General features: G+C 42.5%; 1 protein-coding gene across 1 annotated transcript; it reads right to left on the bottom strand.

Moving 5' to 3' along the window:
• Positions 1-2682: 2682 nt before the first annotated feature.
• Positions 2683-9987, bottom strand: LOC142385903 (NLR family CARD domain-containing protein 3-like; the record flags this gene model as incomplete). The annotated part of the gene is made up of 4 exons (XM_075472587.1): positions 9883-9987; positions 7626-7696; positions 5427-5711; positions 2683-4064 (listed from the first exon to the last, which is right to left on the bottom strand). Coding segments are annotated over exons 1-4 (1806 nt in total), but the record flags the coding sequence as incomplete, so codon positions are not given.
• Between the last annotated feature and the right edge of the window lie 2831 nt (positions 9988-12818).

The raw sequence follows: 12818 nt of genomic DNA, 5'->3' as shown, positions 1-12818 counted from the left end.
GATGTCATCCCACTGTATTGTCTAAGCCCGGTTCAATCCCGTTATATGGATATACGCGGATCTCGAGTGATATAAATAGTGTCCGAAGGACGCTGACTTTCACCAAACTGTTATCGGTGAGTAGATGAACGTATTTTATGCCAGAAATAAAGTTCAGGTTTAAAAAACGAACTTCCCCTTTAAGGCCCTCGGCCTCTGGAGAAGTCACTCAACCTCCCTCCTTCATGCAAAGTCGAGTGTGTCATCACCCAGCAAGGATTGGCTCTTTTGGCCCTTCTGCCCTAAATTCCTCAGGTTTATCTTGTCTTTTTGATCCCCTTGGTCCCTCAATAAACCTTTAAACTCCAACTTACCATGTGGAAATATTTCATGTTCCTCTCCTCTAACCCTAGCCGAGCGGGGCTCTGTAGCTGCAGCCTTTGTGTGTCACTCTGCAGACCGCCATGCTTTCTGTAGGACTGACCGACCTTTTTTCCAAGAAATGAAGACATAAAGGACAACTTGTTGTTCTCTTATATTGACTCACTTTAAAAAGTTTCGACAGAGAAGTACATTCCACGCGTGAATGATGTCATCCCACTGTATTGTCTATAGAGTTTAAAAAGCTTAAACTGCACTTTGGTTATTTATTTATTTATTTTTAAAGTTTCATGTTCATGTTCAAAATGGAAAGCAAAACTAAATCTACACTTCAGGACGTACTGTGATAGAAAAAATCTGATCCTTTATGCTCATATAATCATTTCTACTTCTGTGTAACTGCTTATGTTGACGCATTCATGAGATTAATAGCTGCACTCGGGAGATCACCACTGTCCGCTCTAAGAACTGAGTGTCCCACAGCCTGGGCGGTATCAACACCACTATGTGCTCCCAGCAGGACAGAAGGAAATGTCTCATGCATAGACGCAAGCATCCGTCTTCTCTGCCCTATAAAAGCTTCCTGAGAACTCTGCATCTCTGAACATTTGCATTACAGCTTCTGTATGTAAACGTTCCCTTACTGCAGGATAATTAATGTCCTCTGCTTTTGAATTTCAGACAGTATTCCTGAGTATTCTTATTCATTTTCCTGACATACTGAAAACATGCAGTCATCATGACTCTGAGGAGTCTGGGGAGGAAATATCTGATAAAAACAGCAACATTTCTGTGGACTGTGGGGAGCTGCTTTTGGACAGCTTCTAAAGTTAGACTGATAAAAAGCTGTAAAATATCCTTTTTTGTTCCATTTTAATATTAGGAGTCAGACTTGGTGAGCAGTACAGCTTGCAGATCCTGATTTTAGTCCTCTACAGACATCTGTTAATAAAAGTCACTTGGACATGAGTTTTTCCCCAGTGTGTTCAAACATGTCTTATTCACTTCCAGTAACACTTAGAAGGATTCTGTGTGTTTGGGAAATACATTCAGCTTCTGATTCACTAAAGGATTATGTGGCTTTGTGGCCCGTTAAATGGCAGCAAACCAGAGGCTGCACATCTGTCTAATTCACAGTCGCCTTCACAAAGGGTCAGGTTCACCTCAAACCCAATAACCATACAGATATCATCACTTTGTTCCAGTGCAGTGTGTCCACATTTAAAGGAGGTTTGATGCTCACATTTAGAGGAAAAAACAGCTCATATTTCTGTAAAGTAGTTTACTTTGGGTATGTGATGGATCTGTGTTTTAGGACAAATCTACAGGAATGCAAAGGAGTAAAAGAGCACTTTGGTATTTCTTTAAACTGTGTGCGTTATATTACATTATCAGAGTTATTTAAGCCAGATAATCAAAAGGCAGAACAGATCAACCTATTTCAGTGATCAAGGTACCTGGAAGCTGTTTTTAATCCATTTAAGCCAGAATTATATCAGCTCGCAGCTGAAAAGGTCATGAATCCTTACCTGAGTTTTTCCAGTCTGCAGTTTGGACTCTTCAGTCCAGCAGAAAGCTGCTTCACTCCTGAATCCTGCAGGTTGTTGTTACTCAGGTCCAGTTCTGTCAGGCTGGAGGACTGGGAGCTGAGAACTGAGGACAGAGCTGCACATCCTTCATCTGAGAGGTCACAGCCACTCAGTCTGAGGAGGGAATGAGATGGAAGGAAATAACTCGATCCATTAATCAATCAAACTACATTTGAATTTCATTAGTGGAAGAATTCTGTTTCCCTATTTGTTTCTGTTTATATGTCCATGGAAATAAAGTAAAAACATAAAATAAAATAAGCTAAATAGAGTTTATTTCTCTGTTAATAAGTAAAGAATGTATTTAAAAAGAAATATATCTATGTTGTACGTACAGAGCTTTGTTGGAGGCTTTGACCACTGGCAGCAGCCTCAGAAGAGCCTCCTCTGAAGCAGAGTATTTCTTCAGGTCAAACTCATCCAGATCTTTTCCTGATGACAGTAAGATGAAGACCAGAGCCGACCACTGAGCAGGAGACAGTTTAACTGTGGAGAGACTTCCTGAACTCAGGGCCTGTTGGATCTCCTCCACCAGAGAACGATCATTCAGTTCATTCAGACAGTGGAACAGATTGATGCTTCTCTCTGCAGACAGATTCTCACTGATCTTCTGCTTGATGTAATCGACTGTTTCCTGATTGGTCTGTGAGCCACTTCCTGTCTGTGTCAGCAGGCCTCGTAGGAGCCTCTGATTGGTCTGCAGTGAAAGACCCAGGAGGAAGCGGAGGAACAGGTTCAGGTGTCCATTTGGACTCTCTAAGGCCTTGTCCACAGCACTCTGATGGAGATGTTTTAGACCTTGTTTATTGAACCATTTAGGCCACCGGGGGGTTGTTTGCTGCTTCAGCAGGTTGAGTCCAGAGTTGATGAAGGTCAGATGGACATGAAGAGCAGCCAGAAACTCCTGAACACTCAGATGGATGAAGCAGAACACCCCTCCCTCCTCTCTAAAGATCTGTGTGAACACTCCTGAGTACACTGAGGCTGCTGAGATATCGATGCCACACTCTGTCAGGTCTGATTCATAGAAGATCAGGTTTCCTTTCTGCAGCTGCTCAAAAGCCAGTTTTCCCAGAGACTCAATCATCTTCCTGCTCTCTGGACTCCAGGGTGGATCTGTCACAGCTCCTCCATCATACTTGAGCTTCTTCACTTTGGCCTGAACCACCAGGAAGCGGATGTACATCTCAGTCAGGGTGCTGGGCAGCTCTACTCCCTCTCTGGTTTCCAACACATCCTCCAGAACTGTAGCAGTGATCCAGCAGAAGACTGGGATGTGGCACATGATGTGGAGGCTTCGGGATGTCTGGATGTGGGAGATGATCCTGCTGGCCTGCTCCTCATCTCTGAATCTCTTCCTGATGTACTCCTCCTTCTGTGGGTCAGTGAACCCCCTGACCTCTGTCACCATGCCAACACAGTCAGGAGGGATCTGATTGGCTGCTGCAGGTCGTGTGGTTATCCAGAGGCGAGCAGAGGGAAGCAGGTTCCCCCTGATGAGGTTTGTCAGCAGCACATCCACTGAGGTGGGCTCTGTAGCATCAGTCAGGGGCTCCTCGCTGTGGAAGTCCAGAGGAGGTCGACACTCATCCAGACCGTCAAAGATGAACACGACCTGGAACTCTTCAAAGCTGCAGATTCCTGCTTTTTTAACTTCATGAAAGAAGTGATGAACAAGTTCCACCAAGCTGAACTTTCTCTCTTTCAGCACATTCAGCTGTCTGAAAGTGAATGGAAACATGAACTGGATGTCCTGGTTGGCTTTGCCTTCAGCCCAGTCCAGAGTGAACTTCTGTGTTAAGACTGTTTTCCCAATGCCAGCCACTCCCTTTGTCATCACTGTTCTGATTGGTTCTTTTCTTCCAGGTGGAACTTTAAAGATGTCTTCTTGTCTGATGGGTGTTTCTGCTCTGCCTGCTTTCCTGGATGCTGCTTCAATCTGTCTGACCTCATGTTCATCATTGACCTCTCCGGTCCCTCCCTCTGTGATGTAGAGCTCTGTGTAGATCTGATTCAGAAGGGTTGGCTTTCCTGCTTTAGGAATCCCCTCAAACACACACTGGAACTTCTTCTTCAGAGCAGACTTGAGTTTGGGTTGACACCTGTGAAGAAGCTCTGAATGACAAAATAGAAGATAAGAAGATTTCCTGTTACTGAGCAGCGTATGGAGCGTAAATAGAAAGAAAATAAAGTCTGAAATGATGTGCCTTTAAAGCTAAATTTCCCTCAATCTCTGATGAGACACGTATCTTAGTTACAGTCATGAATAATAGCTATTATTGCAAATGAAAGACACAAATAATTTCGATGTTTTTGGCCCTATCAATTCATTCTAACACTCAGTGTAGATGGGGAGCATCACATGTCTGCAAACCCTATAACTAAACAACTTGTAACAGTTTGGTGTAAAACATTTGGAGTTGTGAATCACACACCCAACTCAAAGCCAGAACACAACTATTCCACAAACTACCAACCATAACAACCATAAGAACAACACAAACCAAGAAAAACAAGAAGATAATCCCACTAAAAACACTCCAAGTGGAAAAAATAAATACATCAAAACAATTTTGAGCAACTGCAGAAGATCCCCGACACCAAACTTTACTGCAAACCCTACATTCACCTGCTGCTGCACAGGTGGAGCTTCCTTCTGAAACACACATCCAAACGCATCTTGAAATCACAGATTCTTTGCTACAAACACATTAGCAACCATAACCCTGTTCAAAGCCCTCAGAAAACAGGCTACTCCAGACATTTCCTAACATAAACCAAGAGGTACACCCTCAGAAAATACCACTGAAGAGCATCTCCCAAACATATCTTTCTCCCACTTCTGCCGAGGTTAAAGATGGACTCCACTGTATCTATCATGCCTCACAGATGCAGCTACTACACAAACTAATGTGGAACTGAACTGGTGTTGGTTCAAGTCTGTAAAAATGACACTGCTCCCCTACTAATGGCCCTCTCTGACCTCATGAGACAATCCCACAGCTTCACTCTGTAACCCATTCATTTCAACAGCTTGCGTTGTGTAATGATGGTTTGTCGCTGTGCAGGAAAAGTGCATGTCAAAGCAAAAATGGAGGACAAGCTAGTTGTGTGGGTGAATTATTGGCGATGATCCCTCCTGCACCTACAGAATCACTGTCAGTGCAGCAGTGCATTGCAACATAGATGGGAACAGGACAGATTAACCCTCCTTATTGGTACAAATAGGCTACAATACATAACACCCAATAGCTTCCTGCCTGCCTGCCAACAACAAAATAATGTGTCTATTTTGCTCTGTAATTTGCAACCAGTGTGCTGATCTAAGGCTAAGCACATGTCACACTTGGTCTTAAAGGGCCCTAAGGGATGTCAGCTCTTTAAGAGATGTTTAAATTATTAGTCCAAAAGACTAATTTGGTCAATATAACTGAATATAAAAATATAAGCCCTTATAACAGAAATATGTGGCCTTACCTTTTTGTGCTGATGGGCCAGACAACAAACCCAGCTCAGAGGAAAGTGTAGGGTCTAATTTTTGAAGATGTTCCATCATCTTCCTGCTGGCTTCCTCTCCTTTATTTCTTACATCATCGATGAGTCTTCGTGCCTTATCTGCTCTGTTCTGGTTCTCCTCGATTATTGCTTCTTTCTCCAAATCATTGAAGACACGATCTGCTAAGAGGGCATCAAGCAGCTGCTTGAGGATTTCTTCTGGCACCCTCTTCACAAACTCCGTTCGTATTCTGTTGAGTTCGCTCTCTGCAAGGTGTCATAGACATGAACACGAATCTCACTTTTCAGTAAATGTTGTTGAAATGTAAAACTAATGCGTGTGAATCATGACTACTTCAGGGGTCCAAGTACATTTTGAAAGCTGACAGTCAGTGATGAATGATGTCATGAACATAGCTTTCATTGTGCTTTGTTGATCATATGGCTGTGAGGCTCAGGGAAGAGGAGCTCGCTTTGTGTGGAAGATTTCCCAAAAAGTGTTTCTTCCTAATATCACACACCCAAACCAAATGAGAAAATGGGACCAGGGTGTTAAACAATATTTTAATGACATAAAAGGTTGAAAGTCAAGGTATTCCAAAAATTGGAGTAAATCACAAGAAGAGTGCTTGTGATTTTATGAACCTTCCAGGCTGTCAGAGCCATTGCTGTTGTCCCTGTTTCAGAACAAAGATAACTTGATCAGAAATGGTTTGTTCGATATTTAACCAGATGGTTTTTGATGGGTGGGTCTGTTTGAAGATACATTAAAGCTAATGCTATAAAGTAGTGATGAAAATCTGAAGCATTTTCAAAATAAACATAAGTAGAACTAAAACATTTTTAGACTTTTGTTTCCAAAACCAAAATGAAAACTTGTATAATTTGTGCAAAGTTAATATCTATCTGCCATTAATATCCTGACAGCTGCACATAAAGCTCTGAACTTAATAAGCAGCGGAGTTCGCTCTGACAGTGACCAAAAATAATGTAGAGATTCAATGACCAAATCAAAGTTCATTTTAATCTGACGTATACTCTCTGATATGAAGGCTGATGTGTTCGATCAGATATCAGCGGGATAGAACAGGCTTCTATACTTGTTTCTGGTTATTCTGGAGAAGACATCACCTAAAAACTCATTCTACATTCTGTTTAATGATGGCATCAAACCGATGGCAGGCTGCAGAGATCTTTAAATTAAAGGAATTTAAATCACATATGACTGTTGTGAGGCGCTTATCACCATGGTAACTGGTGTTTTCCCTTACATATCAGAGTTGTGACTGACAGGTGAATGTGGGGTGTTGTACCCTGCCTCCTGCCCACTGCTGCAGTTGTATTAAAGGGACAGTTCACCTCTTTTGAAATGAAGCTGTATGACATCCCATATTAGCAATATCATTTATGAACATGTTCTTACCCCCTGCTGCGTCCTGTGAGCCGAGTTCCAGCCGAGTTTTGGCATTGATGAAGGTAGTCCGGCTAGTTGGCTGGGGTTGCGAAAATAAAGCGTCTTGCTTCTCAAAACAATATACGTTCAAAAGAGTAATACATTTGCCACACAAAATCGTTAGCCAGAAAAAGTCAGATCTCACAATCGCTTGGCGCTATTTCTCTCTCCCTTCGTGTCACTACGGGCTGTGTAAACTGTGCAGACCGAAGTGCAGACCGAGCAGTCCCCTACTTCTGAGCAGTAAACACTGTAACAGGTGCGGCTATCGCTAGGTAGCTGTACGCATTGATATGAAGGGAGGCAAAAATAGCGCCAAGCGCTTGTGAGGTCTGACTTTTTCTGGAGGGACGATTTTGTGATGCAAATGCATTACTCTTTTGAACGCATATTGTTTGTAGAAGCAAAACGCTTTATTTTTGTGACCCCAGCCAACTAGCCGGACTACCTTTGGCAACGCCCAAACGAGGCTGGAACTCTGCTCACAGGATGCAGCAGGGGGTAAGAAAATGTTCATAAATGATATTGCTAATATGGGATGTCATACAGCTTCATGTCAAAAGAGGCGAACTGTCCCTTTAAGGGTTTATAACGTAGTTAAAAAGTCTAACAGTCACTGCTAACTGAAGGCTGAAGGAACCACACATAAACAACCAGAGCTGTGATTGGTCAGTCTGAGCACCATGTGTCTTACTGATGTCTCCATGCAGAAACTGTTGGACTCCTACCTGCTGAAGGGGGTGGAGCTGCCTGGGTTGGAGGGTCCTCCAGGTGCTCCACAGGTGTCTCCATCTTTGCTCTAAAAGAGAAAAAGAAGCCGGAAAGTTCTCTATAGTGCAACAAAAACTAATAAAACTGATGCAAAAGTAAATTACTAAGTACATAACAAGAGTGTGTGTGAAGAAGGTTTAAAATATTTCACCATGAAGCTAATCTGAGTAACTTTCAGCTTCAGTTTACTTCAGAGGCTGTCTTTCAAGAGCTGAATGCAGTCCAGACTCTAGTCTTGGCTCAAATGGTGGTTCATATTCAGGTTGAAGTCTGGATGTGACTGCTGGTGCTGGTTCACATACTTTGGGCTCATATTTAGCACAAGCTTCAGGATGTGAGGCAGGTTTAGTTTCAGAGGATGCTTCAGAAGGACCTGGCCCTTATTCTGAGTTTCTGTCTAAATTCTCAGAGTTTTTATCCCAGTTAGTGCTGAGTACAGATAAAGTCATTGTAGTGGGGGACTTTAATATCCATGTAGATGTTGAAAATGACAGCCTGAATATGAACTTTAATTCTATATTAGACTCTATTGGATTTTCTCAGAGTGTACACAGACCGACTCACTGCCTTAATCACACCCTTGATCTTGTTCTGACTTGGCATTGAGAGTGAACAGTTAACTGTGTTCCCTCATAACCCTGTCTTATCTGACCATTTTTTGATAACCTTTGAGTTTACATTACCTGACTATACAGTTCCTGAGAAGAAATTTACATATAGAAGGTGTCTATCAGAGGATGCTGTAACCAGATTTAAAGACTTAATTCCATCTTCCTTTTCTTGACTGCCATGTGCAGATATGACAGAGGACGACTACCTAAACTTTACTCCAGCAACACTCGACTCTCTTGTTGACAGCACTATAGTTTCAATGCGGACAGCACTGGACAATGTTGCCCCTCTGAAAAGGAAGGTAATCAGTCAGAAGAGGTTGGCTTCTTGGTATAATTCACAGCTGCGTGCTTTAAAGGGGAACTCCGGGGCATTTGAAGTGCATTCCCATTGCTAGAGGTTGTCAAATACTGACAGTAGGACACAGACCGGTGCAAATCGGCGCTCCCTGTGCAGCGATTGCGCTGTTTGCGCAGCCAGTAAAACAACAACTTGCACACTGCAGAAACGTCACACCACTTTATAAACCATCCGACAATAAAGTCACAAGCCTTACCATCAAAACCATATGCATGGTTCTCACATTACTGGCACGGGGACGTTACAAAACAACTTTATAAACAGCATGGAACTCACCGGTTGTCGGTATGCTCGCACATGTGAAAGCCCAAAACAGTCAATGGACGATAATCCCATATACAAAACAATTATCTTCTCTAGAAAAACTGCGTTCAAGTATTTAAAACATTACAACAATATTACTGGGCATGTATTGTTGTAATGTTTTAAATACTTGAACTTGAATTCTTCTCCTTACATATAAAGCTCTTAATGACCGAGCTCCATCATATCTTAAAGATCTCATTGTAAGATATTTTCCTAACAGAGCACTTCATTCCCAAACTGCAGGTTTACTTGAGGTTCCCAGAGTTTCTAAAAGTAGAATGGGAGGCAGAGTCTTCAGTTATCAGGCCCCTCTCTTGTGGAATAAGCTACCAGTAAATGTCCGGGAAGCAGACACCCTTTCCACTTTTAAGACCAGGCTTAAAACTTTCCTTTTTGATAAAGCTTATAGTTAGGGATGGCTCAGGTGATCCTGAAACATCCCATAGTTAAGCTGCTATAGGCCCAGACTGCTGGGGGGCCTCATCTGTCACACCTTTCCTCACTTTACTCTCTTTATGTATATGTGACATTATTGTGGTCATTAACTCATGTTTCCCTGTTCCAACAGATATCCTTTGAAATGTGTTACAGTGTATTGAATATACAATATCCATATGAATTGAATTGAAGGCCAATAATTAGGTTTGTCTTTAGGAACTGGTTCTTCAGATTCAGCTACAGGTGTAGTGAACAGCGAGGTGGACGAACAGGAAGGGAAGTGTTTCTGGGTTAGAAAATATGAAGCTGGTGACAGAGCTTGGTCCAGATGCAGGTTGAAGTTTAGGTCCATGTCCAGCATCATGAGAAGTTCGTTGCTGTTCTGGTCTTTAACACAACACTAAATTATTTTTACTGTGAATAAAGGTGGTTTGGTGATGTGAGTGCTGAGCTCTGACATGGAGAAGAGTCATGGACAGTTAGAGATGGTCCTCTCACCTCTGAGCTTTGCTCTGGCTCTCATGTTCCCCACACAGAGAGGTTTTAGTGTCCTCACACTGATCCATGCTGCTGAACTCACATCAGCTCACACACACTTTCTACCTTCACCTGCAGAGGAAACACAAATCATTCATCTGCACATCAACTCACATCCTCCTTTCCATCATCTGTGCTGTAAAAAGATCAGCTGCTGTACTTCCATCATTCCACTAGATGGAGGCATGGAGCAGCACAGACATCATGATCCTGATGATGATAATGATGAAACATTTCCATTCACTGACACACACTGATTATCTGAACCTGCAGCATGATGATAAATCTGCTATCTGAAACACTCTGATGGGCTGAATGCAGGACTGAACTGTACATGAAGAGCTACACTGCAGATAAGTGGCAGCAGGACTCCAGAAATCCATCCTGCAGGATCACTGCAGACTGACAGGAACCACCAGGGGGCGCTCACTGCTCTCTGTTAAATATTATTTAACAATATTATATATATTATTATATGAACCCACTGATGAGTCCACATGGTCACACCCAGAGGCTCCAGACACACCTGAATTATGCTCCTTCATAAAACAGGTTGAGGATCAGAGTCCAACAGGATCAGAGTCCAGGATTAATCTGGATCTCATATCACTCAGAGTTTTACTGTGAGTGTGTTCAGAGAGCAGTGATGAACAGAGTGTGAGTGAACAGCACATTCCAGTCAGAGTTCCTCTGTTGGAGGAGAAAACAGCAGCAGACTGAGTGGGAAACATTTCATGTTGCTAACAGGCTGCAGCTCCTCATCAGCACACTGATTGTTGCTGTTTACTCTCAGCTCACATGACTTGTGTCTCATCAGCAGAGGAAATCTCTCTCTGCTCTGAGGCTTTGTTAAATGAATCAAAGTGTCACTTACTCAGCTTCTTCCATGAATGTCTTCCCTCTGCAGCTCTCTGCTGTGTGGACCAGGTCTGTGTAGAAGAAGAGGAAATCCTCTGCTCCTTCTCCGACATCAGTCCTCTGTGTCTGCAAGTTGCTGTCACACTGAAACTCTGCACACCGTAAAAGAGTCTTAAAGTGATCAGAGGTCAGCTGCTGTGGCTTTATATGACGGTAATTTATCAATAATTAACCTGCAGCAGCTTCCTGCTGCCACTCTGAGGAAAGCTGAGAACAAACAAGTCTCTTTGTTTGGAATCTGGACCTTTTATTTAAATGAAGTTTTTGTTATTCAGTTTCTCCGTTTCTTGTCTTTTATATCAAATCAAAAATTATATATTTATATTTCTTGAGTTCTGAGCGCCGGGTAATCATTTCCATGAATTATTAAACTTACTGAATATTTGTTCTTGATAGAGGCAGACAATAGTTAGGTAATAGTTTCCAGCGATTATCATAAGGTAGACTTGGCATTTTTCTTGATTTACAGCAACTAATAAAAACTTTAGAAACATCTCAGTGAATGGGTAGGTGTGTTCAGGCTTGTAACTGGTTCTGTGTAAAAATATAAAGACGATATGCTGCAGCAGGCCTCTCCATACCTGAGTTTGTGTGGATCCTTCAGAGCAGCCGTCAGCAGCTTCTCTCCTGAGTCTGCTGGATGGTTGGAGCTCAGGTCCAGCTCTCTCAGATGGGGGGGGGGTTGGAGCTCATGTTCATGTTCCTCCTGATTCTTTCTGCTGCAATATATATTTGTTATTATTAAATGAAACAGCACACCCCCTTCGTAGAAGCCCCACCTTAACATGGTGGAGGGGTTATCTCAATGGGCCTCATGCAAGAACCACTCGTACGAACAGATTTGCTGTTAAGTGGTGCGTACGAGTTATTAAAGAGAACTTTACACATTCACCAATTTTTTCTTTTTTTGAGTTTTCTTTCAGGTATGAACAGAATTTACGATAACTGTTGTTATTCAGATCAGGTTTGCTTGGACTAATGGATTATATTGTGACGACCCAGAATAAGGTTAAAAGCACACAGCTGGCTTGTTTCCTCCTCTCTCTGTCAATCACTGGACCGCAGGTCATGCCACTCAGGTGTGGGCTGGTGGTTGGTGGAGCAGAGTGGGCGTGGGCCAGTCTGTGTGCAGGTTTGGTGCTCTCCTGCCGGTTGGTTGCAGAGCAGTATGAGAGTCACCCGTGTTCCTTGGCCAGAATGACTGTACTGGAAGTTGTGAAGTGTAAAGCTTAATAAAAGAGCATTTCGGCAACCGCTGGTCTCAGAGCCTCCGCCAAGTCATTACAATATATTTAATTACTTTGAAGCAATCAGATATAGATATATACATTATACCCCATGATCATGCTGAGATTATTCTGTTTGACTTAAATGATGCACTAACTGAAGGTTAATTTGGCTCTGTATATAGCCCTCTGTGTCTGCAGGCTGCCGTTACTCTGAAACTCTTCAAACCATAAAAAAAGTCTTAAAGTGATCAGAGGTCAGCTGCTGCAGCTGACGTTAATTCATCAATAAGTAACCTGCAGAGCAACCAGTTTAAACAGAGCTGAGGCCTTCAGGCCAATCACTGATCAGCAGCTGAACTTAAAAAACAGAAGAAAAGGATTAATCAGTTCATGTAGTTGGAACCAAAACTCTGGTGAAGAGATGACTTCAGAGCAAACTGAAAAGTGTTTTTGTTTCCAGTTTGTGTGTGAGGGGAAAAGCTTTCAGTGTGCTGCATTCAGGACCAAAGCTGAGCCATCTCTGGTGATAAGTAATCTCTCTCAGTGGTCACTGCTGGTGCAGGAGTTACAGGTGAGATGGAAACACTTGATGTCAGAGAATCTGGTGAAGTTATTGGGACTTATAGAAGCTGCTGGACTGCAGGAAAACACTTTAAATGTTTCTGATAGCAAACATCCAATCACAAGTGTTCAAAACAAGGTAATAAAAACAAGATTAATGATAAACCTTTATGGGCTGGATGGGAGTCA

The sequence above is a fragment of the Odontesthes bonariensis genome, chromosome 8, assembly GCF_027942865.1.
Source record: "Odontesthes bonariensis isolate fOdoBon6 chromosome 8, fOdoBon6.hap1, whole genome shotgun sequence".
NCBI lineage: Eukaryota > Metazoa > Chordata > Actinopteri > Atheriniformes > Atherinopsidae > Odontesthes > Odontesthes bonariensis.
Note: the sequence above shows the minus strand (reverse complement) of the source record. Positions and strands in the feature narration are given on the sequence as shown.